The sequence below is a fragment of the Spodoptera frugiperda genome, chromosome 23 (genome assembly GCF_023101765.2).
Source record: "Spodoptera frugiperda isolate SF20-4 chromosome 23, AGI-APGP_CSIRO_Sfru_2.0, whole genome shotgun sequence".
In the NCBI taxonomy this organism is placed as follows: Eukaryota; Metazoa; Arthropoda; class Insecta; order Lepidoptera; family Noctuidae; genus Spodoptera; species Spodoptera frugiperda.
The window spans coordinates 6,924,643-6,940,384 of record NC_064234.1 but is presented as its reverse complement, the minus strand read 5'-3'; the positions used below and the strand labels follow the sequence as shown (position 1 = coordinate 6,940,384).

Sequence of the window (15,742 nt, the reverse complement as noted above, 5' to 3'; positions counted from 1 at the left end):
AGGGTAGTCGACAATTAAAATAACAATGATTTAAATTATAATACTGAAAATGTAATGTAATATTTTTCGTTCGATCTGTTTCGAATCACTTGGTAGGTCAGTCAGTCTGCTGGACGGTGAATGGGAAACATTATTACAATGTTTGACAATATGCAACAGGTTATTAATTATTATTAGTCTGTGGACGTTTACTTTTTTCAGTCAACAGATGCTTGACAGATGCGCATCAACGTCAAAGTTACGTGATCGCGGTCTTATTATCCAGTAAATCGCATTCGTAGAAATAATTGAATTATATAGCGCTGAAACTATTTAAAAGTAAATGTTGAAAATCACAAGATACTTTTCTAATGATACAAAAGTTGTTATGACACCTTTGCAGTTATATAAACATTTATTGAGACAGTGTGAGAAGCTTCCTCCTGACGCTTGTAAACATTACAAATTCGCAGTTAAACAGGTAATTAAAATGCTTAATTTTGATAAAACCAGTATTTGTTGTGTGAGCGCCAAGTTTAAAGAACCCGCATATTTGTTATAATTCAATACTTTTTACGAAATTGAAGTGTCTTTGCGCTCTAGAATTTTCAATCCAAAATATCTAAAACAGTTCTAGCTTCTCAATAATATTAGGTTTTAAAAGTTATATTTTATAATACCACTACTTGTGTTCAATTGCTCTGAATTTTATATAAAATGATATTATAGCTTACTTACTAGTTACTAATAGGAAAAACATAATCAATTTTATATTTTCAGAGTTACAAACAACACAAGTTTGAACCTGATCCAGAGAGAGTAGAACAAATAATTTCTAAAAGCATTGATGATGCCAAATGGATAGTGAATAAGGTATAAATAATTAATTGTTTCCACCTCTTATTACTACTTGAAAAATATGCTTATTAGTCTTATATAACTATTTATTAGCACTCACATACTAATGAAAATTATCTTTTAATTTTCAGTACAATAAAAAATAATGGATACTGTAAAGAAGATCCATATAGATATGTCAAAAGGAAAAACTGCTTTCATTTATGATACTAGAATATTTTAGTCCCCAAGAATGTTTGGTGATAAAATAGAAGATTACGAAATATTGGAACATCTTGGTAAAGGAGGATTTGCACATGTATATAGGGCAAGATGTCGGAGGACAGGACTATTTGTTGCTATCAAAATGATAGACAAAGCACTTATGGCAAGTGCTGGTATGATTGGCAGAGTAAGACAAGAAGTGACCATTCACTCGCGTCTTAAACATCCTGCAATTTTAGAATTATACACATTCTTTGAAGATGCACATTATGTTTATCTAGTTTTAGAGCTAGCTCACAATGGTGAACTGGCAAAACACTTTAAGTTAGGTACACGCGGACTTTCTGAGAAGGCAGCAGCTGATATATTTAGACAAGTATTGAGTGGAGTGTTGTATCTCCATACACACAATATCATTCATAGAGATTTATCATTGAATAACCTACTACTGACGAAGGACCTAAATGTAAAAATTGCTGATTTTGGCTTAGCAACACAGCTGAATGGACCTGATGAGAAACATGTTACCATGTGTGGGACACCAAATTATATATCTCCAGAGGTGGCTGCTAGAGAATTTCATGGATTACCGGCTGATGTCTGGGGTTTGGGGTGTATGTTGTACACTTTGCTAGTTGGAAGCCCACCATTCCACACTCAACATGTTAAGACCACTTTAAATAAAGTTATAAATGCAGATTACAAGATACCATTAGAACTTTCTCTGCAAGCCCAGGATTTGTTACAGAGGCTTTTGTGCAAAGACCCCACAAAAAGAATAACATTGAAGGGAATTTTGGAACATCCATTTTTGTGTAACTCTCAAGGTACATCTAAACAAGATATATCTCGAGATTCTGGTTTTCTTACTACACTGCACAGCACCCAGCATAGCAATAAATTCAAACATGATGAGAAAAGTGAGCCAGAGTGCCACATGGTGCCTCATATTGAAAAGAAAGATGAAAGGCCTACATCTTACAATGTGTTTACTCAAGAAATCAACTCAAATTCTACTTGTTCTAATAACCGAAATTATAATTTGTGTGCTGGGGTTGATAAAGCTTCAGCAGAAACATTCGATTTCAGAAGTCAAAATAATGTGTTTCCAAAAAATGATAGTCCATGCAACAGTAATCTATCTTTATTTGAAAATATCAGAAAATTGGATATAAAATGTAAAACACCTCAGTTAAATACAGAAGAAAACAAAGAAAATGTTCCCAAAACATGTGCTGTTAATTCTAATGTGTTGAGTGTTCCTCCACTATGTGCTGAAAGATTGCCTACAATTTCACACCGAACACGTAATGCCATCTTAAAAATAGAACCTTCTGGAGTAATTGTGGAGTTCATAAAAAAGAAGGGGAAAGACAGAGAAGAACAAATTACAGAAATATGTAAAATATCCAAAGATGGCATGAAAATTATAATATACACAGTGGACAGCAAGACCAAAACTTTGAATATTAACCATGACCCTAATCCCGATGAAGTATTTACATATCATAATTTGCCACAGAAACACTGGAAAAAATATTTGTATGCTTCACGATTTGTTGAACTTGTCAAAGCCAAAACACCAAAAATAACACTGTACACATCATTAGCGAAATGCCAGTTAATGGAAAACACAACTGATATTGATATCTTCTTTTACAGCGGAGAAAAAGTTACCTTTACTAGTTCAGAAGGCTTAAAAATAATTGACAAAAATTTGAAAACCCATTATAATCTTTCAACAGCACCTGAACTTAAGTATATTACTGATCACTTTGAAGAGTGTTCTAATCGCATGAAGAGAGTACAAGCGGCACTATCTGGTATTTCTGATGAGTGTTTCCCTTTAATAATCGGCAAAAGACCTGTGCAAACTGTTGCTAATGTACAGTCTCCAATGCAGGGCTCAATTAACACAAATTATAATACACCTCTTCTTAATATAGGATCATTTCATCGAACAGCTGCTAGCTCTAGTCAAGCTCCTAGTGATTACAACTACTAGAAATCACTACAAGAACATTATTTTAATATGATACCATTTGTTTATGAATTTTTTAATGGTTTATGTTGATTTTGATTTTTGTCGAGCAAAACCTGAATTCTAAGCTCTATTAGTTATTCTTATTAATATAATATTTGGAAAATATAAAATATGTAAAAAAAAATTGACAAATTCTATTAGATGGCTTGATTATGTATAATAAAGAATATAATTTAGCTTATCTGATATTTGCAACAAGTACAGAATAAGCTTCGGACCATAAAATGCCAAAGCACTTTTACTTTGCTTACTGATAAATTTGATTCCTAGTATAAATGTGAAACAATATAAGTAGTAAAAGTTTGATAAAACCTTTTTCCAACTGTAAATAGAGCTTTTAAAGTTAAAAAGTCTTATTTCTTACTATACTATAACTTTGTGGAACATTCTTAAATAGGTACTAATAATGCTGTTTTGTTTCCCATTAGTAATTTGCTTATGGTCTTGTGCTTATCTTAAAATGTTGTAAATAATTCGAATAACTGTGCCTCTTAGTATTAATTTTAGCTTTATAGCATTTTTGTGCTTAATTTTAAATACATAATTATTTATGTAAGTAAATACAAATGGTGCATAGTATTTTAAATGTGTATGTGTTTATTTTTATTGTTTGCAACTCCTACCAAATATTACATTTTCCTGAAGACAAAGCAAATTTACAAGTACAAGGTAAGCGTCCACAGGCCCACATCGTACGCAACGGATTTTAGTTTGTCTTGTATAGAAACTCATACAACTGCGTCTACTGATCCGCATCGTTCGGATTGCCGACGCGAGAATTGGAACAATCGGATTACCGATGTCACTTTCACTCGGATTTTTGGCATCGGCATTCCGTATGACGTCATTGGTACGCATCGCATTTAGGCATTGCTGATGCACAGTCCGTACGATGTGGATCAGTGGACGCAGTTGTTTGAATTTCTATACAAGGCAAACTAAAATCCGTTGCGTACGATGTGGGCCTGTGGACGCTTAGCTTAATACTCGCGTCGGCAATCCGAACGCTGCCAATAGAATAGACGCAGTCAATCCGTTTGATGCGATCCGTCCTATGCGTGCGAAGCGGTTACCAATAATGTCTTAGCTGCCGATTATTTTTTATTGTATAGGCAATCAGCAAGTTGTTCAGTCTCATCACCAAATGGAAAGCAATCGGCGCCGCTCATGCACACCGAATGAGAGAATTTTATTTTAGAATTATAGAAATACTTGAAATCGAACCCAGGACACTGTAGACTAGCTGTAGTGTAGGTTAGGTAATAAGTAATTTATTGAATAACGTATAATTTATGTTCTTCTAACATGAAGCAGGCCCGAGGTGGTGTGTGAGTCAGTTGGGCCTAACTAAATTAAGAACCAAAATCATGTGCATGTGGGCAGGGTACGAGTTTCCCCCTTCCACTCCCACCTTCCATCAGATACCTATGTTACGTATCCAATGATGAACAGGATGAAAATAAGCATCAATAATTATTTTGCCCTACCTTAGAATCGAACCACACCCTACAGCCTTGACTAAGGTATTTAGTCAAGTTATATTTCGTTATAAATGTAATGATAAATAGGAAGAAATGAAAAATAAAATTAATCATATTCTACAATACAAACGAAGCACTATTGTAATTATTTCGTATCTATTGTTAATTCGGCCCAAATCATTCTTCGGGATTAGTCCGGTTGGGACAGGGCCTGTTATATTACTGTCATATAATTATTTTTACATGAAAAGTAACTGAATGAATAAACTTATCATGCAATATTTATAGCATTTCTATAATTTTTTTGCAGTTAGTTGTCGCTAATAACCGCCTAGGATCTAAATCTGCCTACTTATTGAAATACGCAGGCAAACTGGTGGACAAATAATAATCATTACCTATATAAATTATAAGGAATATACATCTAACATTACTATTTTTCAGTAGTACAAATATCCGCACAAATTCACAAACTTTCACATTTATAATATTAGTAAGATAGTAAGATGGAATAGACAAACAACAAAACACAAAGTTACCATGGTAAAAATTTAACTTGAAAATCTATTGTTATCTGGCAACATAATCAGTGATCCTCCATCTTTTTTGTCACGATGCCTCCTAAGAAGCAACCCGAGAAATCCGGTATGTATTTATATTTTGTGGAATTAAATCAGTGAAATGTGAATTTTATATCATAAGAAGTAATTAAAGTTTCATGAATCGTTTTCCAGTCAGCGTATCAATTGTTTAGACAAGAATGTGGAACTTAAACATTGTGACATTTACTAACTCAGCCACGCGGTACTTGTTGTGAATCCTGTGCGAATAGTGCTGATGTTTCTATTGTAAATGAAATAAAACAGTTATAAATCGAAGTTTCTCATATTATAATAGTTCTTTCTTTGTAACAACCTTGTGTGATAAAATTTTAAAAGCATTACAGATTGAGGTTAAGTACTACAATGTTGTCGTTTTTCTTTCAGGGTCCGCCGGATCCAAGCCCGCGGAAAAGAAGCCTGCCACGGCTAAAACTCCCGCAGCTGCACCTAAAGCTGCATCTTCATCTGGCGCTGCCGCTGCTGCTCCTAAACCAGCATCAGCCAAAACGCCTGCACCTGCTCCTAAAGCAGCTGCACCTAAGGCAGCGCCAGCAGCTAAGCCTGCCGCCGCTAAACCAGCATCAGCTGCTGCTGCGAAGCCAGCTGCTGCTAAGCCTGCTGAGAAGAAACCGGCTTCAGCACCTACTGCCAAGCCTGGCTCTGCTAAAGCTGCTGCATTGAAAGCTAAGTCTAGTGCCAAGCCTTCAGTGAAGAAAGCTGCAGCTGCATCAAGGCCCAAACCTAAACCAGCAGCGGCTAAGTTGAAGATTGCCCCTAAGCCTAAGAAGACCGGCATCAAGGGCCAGAAGAAACAAGTTGTTAAACCCGTTGCCAAGGCCCTCAAAGCACAAAGAAAGGTATGTTTTAATAAAGTAGTAATAAATCAAATAAACATTTAGTGCAATTCTCTGTAGAACTTCTATTGAAAAGTACTTTTGCAACTATCCCATTGTTGATTGTTGACTATAAAAACAAAAGCACATGTTTGCAATGAAGACATGGCTAAAAGATAAGTTTGTTGATTGAATAGATTTGGTGGAATCAGAATTGCAAATAATATAATATAAACACATTGTTTATTTTTCAAAGACATTAGTGAAGAGATACTTATATCATAATTTCAGTTCAATATTATTATTATTGTTGTTTATTTTATACTCAAGTCAATTCAGTGCCCAACACAATGTGACATCTACAATGCAGTTGTATTGTTTTGGAATGCTAACATAATGCTTGTTAATTTTTAGGTAGTCAAAGGTGAACATGGCAAGAGAGTACGCAAGATCCGCACTTCTGTGCACTTCCGCAGGCCAAAGACCTTTGAACCTCCAAGGCACCCGAAGTACCCCAGGAAGTCGCTTCCTAAGAGGAATCGGTAAGTTCTCTCTCAATATTTTACATCTTTATGAATAACTTAGAAAGTTGCATCTTTATTTTTATTCTATAACATACATTCCTGATTGATTATTCTTAAATTATTTTCGAATTGAAATGCAAGTATAAAGGCTTGTCAATAAAATGAATATCTCCAATATCTTGTGTTTGCTTCTTTAATATTATGTAATATTTTTGTATTTTTTTACAGCATGGATGCTTACAATATCATAAAGTATCCTCTGACATCTGAAGCAGCCATGAAGAAAATTGAGGACAACAATACTTTGGTATTCATTGTCCACACTAGCTCCAACAAGCACCACATCAAGGCTGCGGTTAAGAAGCTCTATGACATCAATGTTGCGAAAGTTAACACCCTTATCAGGTAAATAATACATAAAACAATACAAACATGCCAGTTAATAAAAAAAACAATAAAATGATGATATTCTGTGGGAATCTCATTGATAGAGAATGATATCAAAAATACACACCTCTGATATATTAACAAGATATTAGCGATCTAAATAATTATTTATTGGTGATACTAATGGTTGGTTACTCTGTTCGTTTCAGGCCCGACGGCAAGAAGAAGGCGTACGTACGGCTCGCCAGGGACTATGACGCATTAGATGTTGCCAACAAAATCGGCATCATATAAACTAATGTTGTACTTTATTTTATAAGAATAAAACACTTAAAATATGTGATGTGTTATTACTGCAGATTGCTTTCATCTCCTTAGAAATTTTGTATGTCACAAACTCAAAGAAAACAGTAGTTTGAATAATGTAAAATAACTATCCAACATGTGAGTTTATTAAATAGGATATTTTCCTGTGTCGTGGGTGCGTTTAGAAATTCTCATTCAAATGACACTTCCCCTATACTTATACTCTTTGTATGACAACCAACGCGGAAAGACAATCTGTAGATCATACAAGGATTTGTTCCGTAGAAGAATCGAATTGCGCCAACCATGCAGTCAAACGTTGAACATAGTCCACTAATATCTCTTGTTTCACGTAGCCTTTACCAATTTTTTGTGGTCGACATGAAGTCATTCAATTCAATGTCAATATTTTACTGGAAATGAGCAATCTAACTAACAAAATCTCAAATGAATACCTACCTACTCAATCTGAGCTGCTATAATTTTTTTTACAAACTTCCTACATCGTAATATAGATGGAGCCACTAGCTGCTACCCATCAACAATCTAAAACTACAAAAGATACATGCATAGCCAGATAGACCAGTAATAGAGTGACAAGACGGTCGTACCATAACGGAATTCCTTTTGACTTTGCTAAATCAACCTCTCCGTGTTGGGGTGGTCTATTTTTATCAGCGAATCACGTAGCGATAACGTTTACAAGCCCTAACAGATACATTAGATAAAGCACTAACTTACAAATCTCTATATCAACGCACCACAGAAAATATAATACAGCGATTCACTTCGGTTTATTTGTTTGTTTGATCATTATCATCAGCCGATATCGACGTTCCATCTAGTGGGAAGTCTGCCCACGTTAACCTGTACAGGTGCAACATGAGCATTTGACATGATTTTTGTCTATGTTCATTTTAGGATCTACCTGTCTTGTCAGTTCTTGGGTCCTGAACTGCCGTGTTGAGGTGTACAAATGTCCATAAAATCTGTGGAGCTTGCCTTACTCAGACATATCGAGTGAAGACTGCAGCCTCATCTCGTTAGGGCTTTAGAAGCTTAAGAAGCCCCTTTAGAAGCTTTAAGGTTCCATCGGAGAACTTTTGAGGTGTGTTCTAGTGTGGGGTCTTAAAGAATTCCGACCCCACTGCTCGGACAGTTTCCAACAACCCATTATTTATTTTGTCCTCGTTTTGGCAATCGGCTATTAGACAGTGGGCTGGCAATTGGAGTATTAATTGCTCGGGATTTTGGACCTGGGCTTAACCAAAACGAAGTGTAGACCTCGTAAGGCGTGACCGGTCCAGCTTAACATCGATATTCAGTGTGTCTCTGGCAATACAGTGATCGTTATCGGTGTTCACCTTAGCAATCATAGAGACATCACTGAATATACGCGTCTCGGTCGCTCATATTTAGTAAAACATATTTCTTGTCCGGTCCCTTCTGGAAGAAGGAATCATCAAATAGAGCCCCTCCCTCTCCATAAAGTTGACCATATCCAAAGGTCGACGAATATACCTACCTGTATGACCTTCATTGATGCAGACCGCAGACAGGCACTAAGTACCAGGTAGTTGCAGACGCTTATGTAGAAAAAAAGTAATTGAGTTAATTTTATCTTACGAAGAATTTTTTGTTGCTGATGAGCTGCACGCCATCTAAGTTTCTTAAAAAAGCATATTTTTTAAGTGTCCTTAAATCCAACTTGTTAAAGCAGACAGTTTCAGTAATAACTGCTGTGATTACAAAGTGTACCTTAATATTTAGTCTTTCTTTATTAATATTTTTATTAGGCGTAATAAGGAGTAAGTAGATACTTAGCTAACATACGTAGAGGTATGTGCGTTAACAACAAAAACAACACTGATTAAAAATTGAAATTCATCTATTGCGTGGGTCTGTTATTAAGAAAACAATATGTCCACAATAGGTAAATGTGCTAAATCACTGTGACATTTTTGAATGTTCTAAACATTAATTAAGATAACGTACCTTTATTTTATGTTTGGTTTTTACTGTAACTAGGTGGGTAAGATAATATTTGTTTATTTATTATATGTACCCTGCACGGTTGGCGTGGTTACTGGGCAATCGGCTGCCGCGCAACGTGTAGCGAGTTCGATTCCCGCACGGAACAACTCTTTGTGTGATCCACAAATTATTATTCCTAGTATGGGTGTCATTTGTATGTGAACTTGTATGTTTGTAAACGCACCTACGAGACTGGAGAAAATCCAAGTGTGAGGCAACGTTCTTTTTAAATCTAAAACTAAATAAAACCCTACTAGTGTATTTCGATCCAATACAATTCGGAATTATAAGTTAGTAGTGTTGTTCCTTTCTTGTTGTTGTTGACAATACTTACCAAATACTTTTCTATGAAGTTCCTGTGGTAAGATATCGCACATCAATTAGGTACGCATAAATGTACAAAGTTCAGTTCAACGCACAGTTTAAATTTTCTACCTATAATCGGTTTCATTATTGAATTTTTTATTAGTGTAATGTTGGCCAGCATAATAAATATCGACTAGGTAAATTACTAGATATAATTTATTTTGTCTATTACGCTTAAAATTAATTCTGCTAACGATGCACATCATAGACTCACAGTAGATATTAACACTTATTTATTACCTACCCTCTTATAGATAATTAATTTAAGCATACAATTATTAATAGAACACTTCACTAGGGTTATGATATGAATTTACCTTCTATCGTTAATTTATAAGTAGGTAACAATGCTTCAGCTCTTTTTTTAGTTCTTATTTTTACATAGGCCTTTCTACATGACCCCCTTTGAGTACATAAGTACTGACTTGCCTACATTGTTTTTTTATAACTTATAAATTATTTCATCATCTAATAAAATAACTTGAGTGGACAATATACAAGGAAATATCTAACTACTCGTGAAAGAAAACACTTCAACGAATCGCTCTTTTTCCTGTACCTACACTGCCTAACAACATCTAGTCATGATGAGTCTTGAAATATATTAAACAAACACCTAAATACCTTGAATATATCTTCATTATCTGTCTACTTACCTACCTAGCGTTTTGCAATTAAGTAGCACAATCACAATTTTAAGTAATTGTGATAGATTAAGCCTTTATCTAATTTATTTAAATAGTGTTTTATCTAAACAACTAGGTAAGTGTTTACCGACATAAAACAAAACGGTGTCATACGTGACTATCCTCAAAAATAGCTCTCCTTGTATTGCCATATTTGCATATACCAATTGCCCTACGACCTGAAGAGATTTTAATGACTGTGTGTTGGTGATTATTAATTAGTAATATTGTACCTACTTTAAAACCTTATTAGGTACTACAATTGGCTTTACAAACGGTTAAAACCTATGTTAAAATAACATTAAATTTCTCGAGTCCAGAGTCCAAAAACACAAATCAGATAGATATCTAGGTAGACGTAAATTGATGCATGTTTCCTGTTTGAAATTCCTTATTCCAAACATGAGAATCAAAAACTTAATGCATTATGTATTTAGACTGGATAACGTATCTAGGTACCTATTAGAGATTATAGAAAATTCGAACTGCGTTGAAGTTATAGCCTTTTAAAAAAGTAGCTAATGCTATTTATATTTATTGCCGACGTAGTCGCGGCTCGCGGCCGCAGCACGTCGAGGCAGCCTGACTGGCCGTCACCTTGAGTTTCTGACCTGTTATTGCGTCACATAATCATACATATTAAAATGGAGGGCGACGTGTTTTTTCCGCAACATCATGTCTTTTAAATCTAAACATATTGAAGTATCAATCGACTGTTGAACATTTATGTATTGCGACGGATTTGAACGTATCATCGGCCAAACACCTTTGTTAGATACAAAGGTTAATTGTCTTGAGGTAACTTTTAAGATAATGCGTATTGACTTACGACTTTAAGGCACATTATGTGCGTCGTAGTATCGTGGTACATGGTTGTATCACCGTTAAATCTTGAAAGTGTGATTTTTATTTTATCAGAGCACGAGCATACACGGGACAGGGTGGTGTTTAATAGGCTACTACTTAATAAGCTAATCACCCAGATACAGTCAGAAACTTAATTTACATCTTTTACATTTTTTATTTCCATAAAACTGGCCATGTGCGTGTCATCAGCAGCGTAATTAATATTTCTCGTTCGTGGAATCCACTCTATTATGTTTCTCGAAGTTTCGAAACTCAGTCAAATTCCTCAAAATACGTAATCTTTGGTGGCTTTTGTAGATGAAGACGAATACCTACCAATGCCTTCTGATCAGGGTTTTGCGTTGTATTTGTATCATCACTACATAGTATAAAACAAAGTCGCTTTCTCTGTCCCTATGTCCCTATGTATGCTTAAATCTTTAAAACTACGCAATGGATTTCGATACGGTTTTTTATAGATAGATGGTTTCAAGAGGAAGAATTATTATGTATAATACAGGCATAATATATCACCATTGCACCCATGCGAAGCTGGGGCGGGTCGCTAGTCTAAACATACTGTAGGTTCAAGAACATTTTTTTTTCTCACAGTTTCTTGAAACTATCGGCACTTAAAATACATCGGAATAGATAAATAGATTATCATACAGCAACCTCTAGATGATACATCTAGATATTGCTAAAATTGTGAAATTCAATTCAAACAAATAGTTAAATTATTTCATCACCGTAAAGGTGAATCATTAGGTATTTATCTATCAATTATCATTAGATAAGGCTTGCTGTGTGTTAAAAACTTATTTAAACAAGTAGAAAATTAAGGTATGTACCTGCATAATATAGCGTACATAGGATAACATATCATATGCAAAGTATACATAGGTAGGAGTAACAAGTCAGCTACTTTTTCAGAAGGGAGATTGAGTTATTAGACTGAAGATGACTTAAGTATTTGGGTTAGGATTGGGTGCATAAAAGACAGAAAGAAATAAAAAAATCTTGTGGAAGCGGTTAGGCCATACCCAAGCAATTTATGCTTACATCTTACATGGTCATGATGATTGAAAGCGACTGCCTCTTTAGAGATAGATATCCATTTTACGTACTTACCTATCTAGATTTACACTAGGTATGTGATAAAATATTGCTTTTTGTGTCGAAATCAAAAGACAATAGAGATTGTTATAAATATAGCTTCATTGTTTAACACTTTAATTTAATTACTTTAGTGACTTTATATTATACTTAAATCAATAGAAATGTTGCAATCATTATTGAAGTCGAAGATTATTGACATTGTGGATGTCAAGTGTGAAGGGTTTTTATTTTGGTACATATACTTACCTACACTTATGTATCAAGTATTTTATCTAGGTATCTGATTGTTTACTATGATTAAATTGTTATTTTTAGATTATTGAGAAACGCAATATTCGACACCTTATCTCGCTGCTAGGGTAGGATGTGATAGACAAAACGATTAACAATCGTGACGATTAATTTTCGGCAAGTCACCATTACGATAATAAAAATAATGATAACTGCGTGAATGAAGTGTGATGAAGGTCCCGATCAAAGGTCGGACTTTTAAAAATATTTAGGTTTCACAGGCCATTGCTATATTTATTTTGGTTCTCAACGAGCAGACACGAAAATATTGATTGATTCATCGTTTTATTGTCTCTGTCTACCCCAACGATAATTTGGCTGCTTATTACCAGTCATATATCATTGCCAGAATGCTGGTTAAGTTCGTTTTAAATTTATGTAATAAACCTCCTAACACCTCTTAGGTCATTGGACTCACAAAGTCACAACATGCCTACTGTAGTTACCTACCAACCTATTTTGTTACAAAAAACGTACGTTTCTGTATTTAGACTTGTTTAAAGTTATGTCATGTATCGTATAGATTCAAATAATTTCATTTAGAACATAGACCTCTTTTATTTTTTTAAATTGTAAAAATTCAAGTACTTCATCAGTTTAGTTAAGATTATGAACGTTCATGTTTTAAGGCAGTCTTTACTTACAGTCAGTCACAGTTACCTTGCTTTCAAGGTATTTTCCTTAAATCCAAAATAAGCTACAAATTATCTATCTACTCTAGCTACTAAGTTAATATTCATGTAAAGTAAGATTAAGCAATCACATCAACATGGAATAGAGTGGAATGGAAATCTATTTTTTTATCTATTTTTATCTAGGGTCTTTTAAGATTTTGGATGTTTCTTCAAAAACTTTAACTTTTATTTAACAAATCATTATTCTCCCGCTTTATTAAGCATCACGGTAGCTTATTATCATCCTTATTTTTATTAGATTGGTTGAGAGCAGTGTCATAGCTTAATTTATTGAAACCAAATTTTGTTTCATTCGGCAGAATTTTTTACTTTTGCTTGAGGAATGAAGATGTTTTGTGAGTTTTTTTTTTAAAGTTATTCAGGAAAACCGCAAGTATATTCCCGTAATAAAATAGTGTGTACAAGTGTGTGTGTGTATACTAAATCGGCACCTACCAGCAGAGACTCATAATGACATGACAATAATTTTATTTATTTAGGCTGACAGGAAAACAAATCGTTATGAAACGTGGAGCCACCTAAATACAGATAATAAAACTAAAGTATTATGTACTTGAAGATCAGCATGACCGAGGAATTTATTATAATATCATGTATTTGTAGGTATGTACTTTTTGAGAGTTTAAGTGTAAGTTCGTGACTTTTATATGACGATCATCGTATTTTAATGATTACTTACAATACGTCATAGTGCCGATAAGCTGGCGTAAACGAATTTTTAATAGTTACAATGTAAGTAATTAAACAGTTTAAGTAGGTACGCGAGTCAATTTACTTATTTGCTTGAGTATACATATAACGAAAACAAAAATCTGTTCTAGAATACTAAGCAGGTAAACACCTAAAAATATCATAATACCGAAAAGTATTTGTTTGGTTTAATAAACTTATTGAAACAAAAGAACTATTAGTACGAGATGGTCTATGTAAAGGGTACTTTTAATCCCAGAAAAATATTGTCCAGGTGAAATTTTACTTATGATCCGAATTGATTGTCAAATTCTAAATTAACGCGTGCGTAGTTGTGAGTAACAAACTTGTTATTGATACAAAAAATGCTAACTAACAGAAAATGTAGGGCAAAATCTTAATAAGGTATTTATTACAAATTTTCCCTTATACATCCATTAATTTATTGTCGTTTTATATCTTTAACCTTAGACAAATCGTGTGAAAAAAATATCAAATCGAAAACAAATACACAATAGCGCCTATGTACGTATTTAATTGATTTAAAAATCGTTTACCGTCATTAAATAAAAAAAAGTAGGACTGTACAGAAAATACGTCAGTACGGTACAAACATTGTTTTTCATACGTAAAGTTATTGGGAAAACAGGAACTGTCATGCGTCACAGGGTCAGTGGCCTCTCTGTAAAGATTTTTAAAAATAGGACACAGTTATAAGTACCTTTAGATATCTCACCATCAGACATTATACTTTACAGATGCAGGAAGCATTGGTTAACTGTCCTAACATACGCATAATATGTATACGTTTTTTGTACAACTAACTGGTTATAACTAGTTACAGTTTAGTTTTTAATATTTCTGTGAGTACAGATCCATAGTTCTGGGTGGCGGATGGCGTAATTTTATTTGACTTATGTACAACTTTGACCTTGTTCAATGTAAGCAAGATTATCACAATTATGTGATTAGATTGTATATTTTAAATAGGCATCTCACAAAAAGTTATCCAAGGTTGAGAAGGAGGTAGTACGTTATAGAAAACGTGTTTTAAATTCTTCTATTAAAGTATATAAAAAAATGTTGTAATAGGTACTTAGGTATTCATAAATATTAACGGTATTGATGGTATATTACATATTAGTACAGTTTCAGAGTTTCTTGAAAATAGGTGCATATTCACACTTCCTTAATAGAAAATACTCATGAGAAAAATAAATATTTTCTTTCTAGATCCGTAATGGCAGTAGGTTTATGAGTTGTGGAGTGTAATGGGATTTAAAACTAGTTTGACTATTCTAAAACACGATGCCAAAAACTTTTTCATTGACCGTATCACTAATATAGGTACACGTTCCGTAGTTAAAAATCTTGATTCCTCTTTCCTTTTCCTATGTGTAGGTATGTGAATACTATACTATGAAAGTGAATGTAAGTAGTGAAACTAAACGAGTGTTAGTAGTGAAATCTCTATATATAAAAAATACTTGCTGTTCTTTAGTCTCGCTAAAACTTGAGAACGGCTGGACCCATTTGGCAAATATTGGTCTTGAATTATTTGAAAGTTTAGGGCAGGTCTAAAAGTTGGGGAAAGGACGTTCCTAGGAGTTTCACTTACTGAGTAAAAAGTAAGCGAAGCAAAGGCCTGCAACCTGCAACACGCCAGCACCGCCTGAAGCGTTGCAGGTTGCGGATTGCAATAATTATTGCTTTGCTTACCACCAGGAGACCCAACTGCTCGCTCGTTTGCCCCATCATTCCAAAAAGTATGTGAAACATCGAGAATTTATTCCAGTT

General features: G+C 34.2%; 2 protein-coding genes across 2 annotated transcripts; both read left to right on the top strand.

Annotated features, from left to right (window-relative positions):
* Positions 1-195: 195 nt before the first annotated feature.
* On the top strand, positions 196-3,671 carry LOC118266741 (serine/threonine-protein kinase PLK4). The gene is made up of 3 exons (XM_035580263.2): positions 196-460; positions 760-852; positions 969-3,671. The coding sequence occupies exon 3, from the start codon at positions 1,070-1,072 to the stop codon at positions 3,044-3,046; it is 1,977 nt and encodes a 658-aa protein (XP_035436156.2). The 5' UTR covers positions 196-460; positions 760-852; positions 969-1,069; the 3' UTR covers positions 3,047-3,671.
* Positions 3,672-5,046: 1,375 nt separating this feature from the next.
* LOC118267047 (60S ribosomal protein L23a) lies at positions 5,047-7,252 on the top strand. Its single transcript, XM_035580794.2, has 5 exons — positions 5,047-5,211; positions 5,553-6,025; positions 6,416-6,543; positions 6,754-6,930; positions 7,122-7,252. The coding sequence occupies exons 1-5, from the start codon at positions 5,181-5,183 to the stop codon at positions 7,204-7,206; spliced, it is 894 nt and encodes a 297-aa protein (XP_035436687.1). The 5' UTR covers positions 5,047-5,180; the 3' UTR covers positions 7,207-7,252.
* Positions 7,253-15,742: the final 8,490 nt, after the last annotated feature.

Excerpts from the sequence above, each read along its gene's own strand:
- LOC118266741 (XM_035580263.2), top strand. The coding sequence starts at position 1,070 with ATGTTTGGTGATAAAATAGAAGATTACGAAATATTGGAACATCTTGGT.
- LOC118267047 (XM_035580794.2), top strand. The coding sequence starts at position 5,181 with ATGCCTCCTAAGAAGCAACCCGAGAAATCCG. Across the intron at positions 6,026-6,415 it reads CCCTCAAAGCACAAAGAAAG|GTAGTCAAAGGTGAACATGG; the intron begins GTATGTTTTAAT and ends GTTAATTTTTAG. Across the intron at positions 6,544-6,753 it reads TCGCTTCCTAAGAGGAATCG|CATGGATGCTTACAATATCA; the intron begins GTAAGTTCTCTC and ends ATTTTTTTACAG.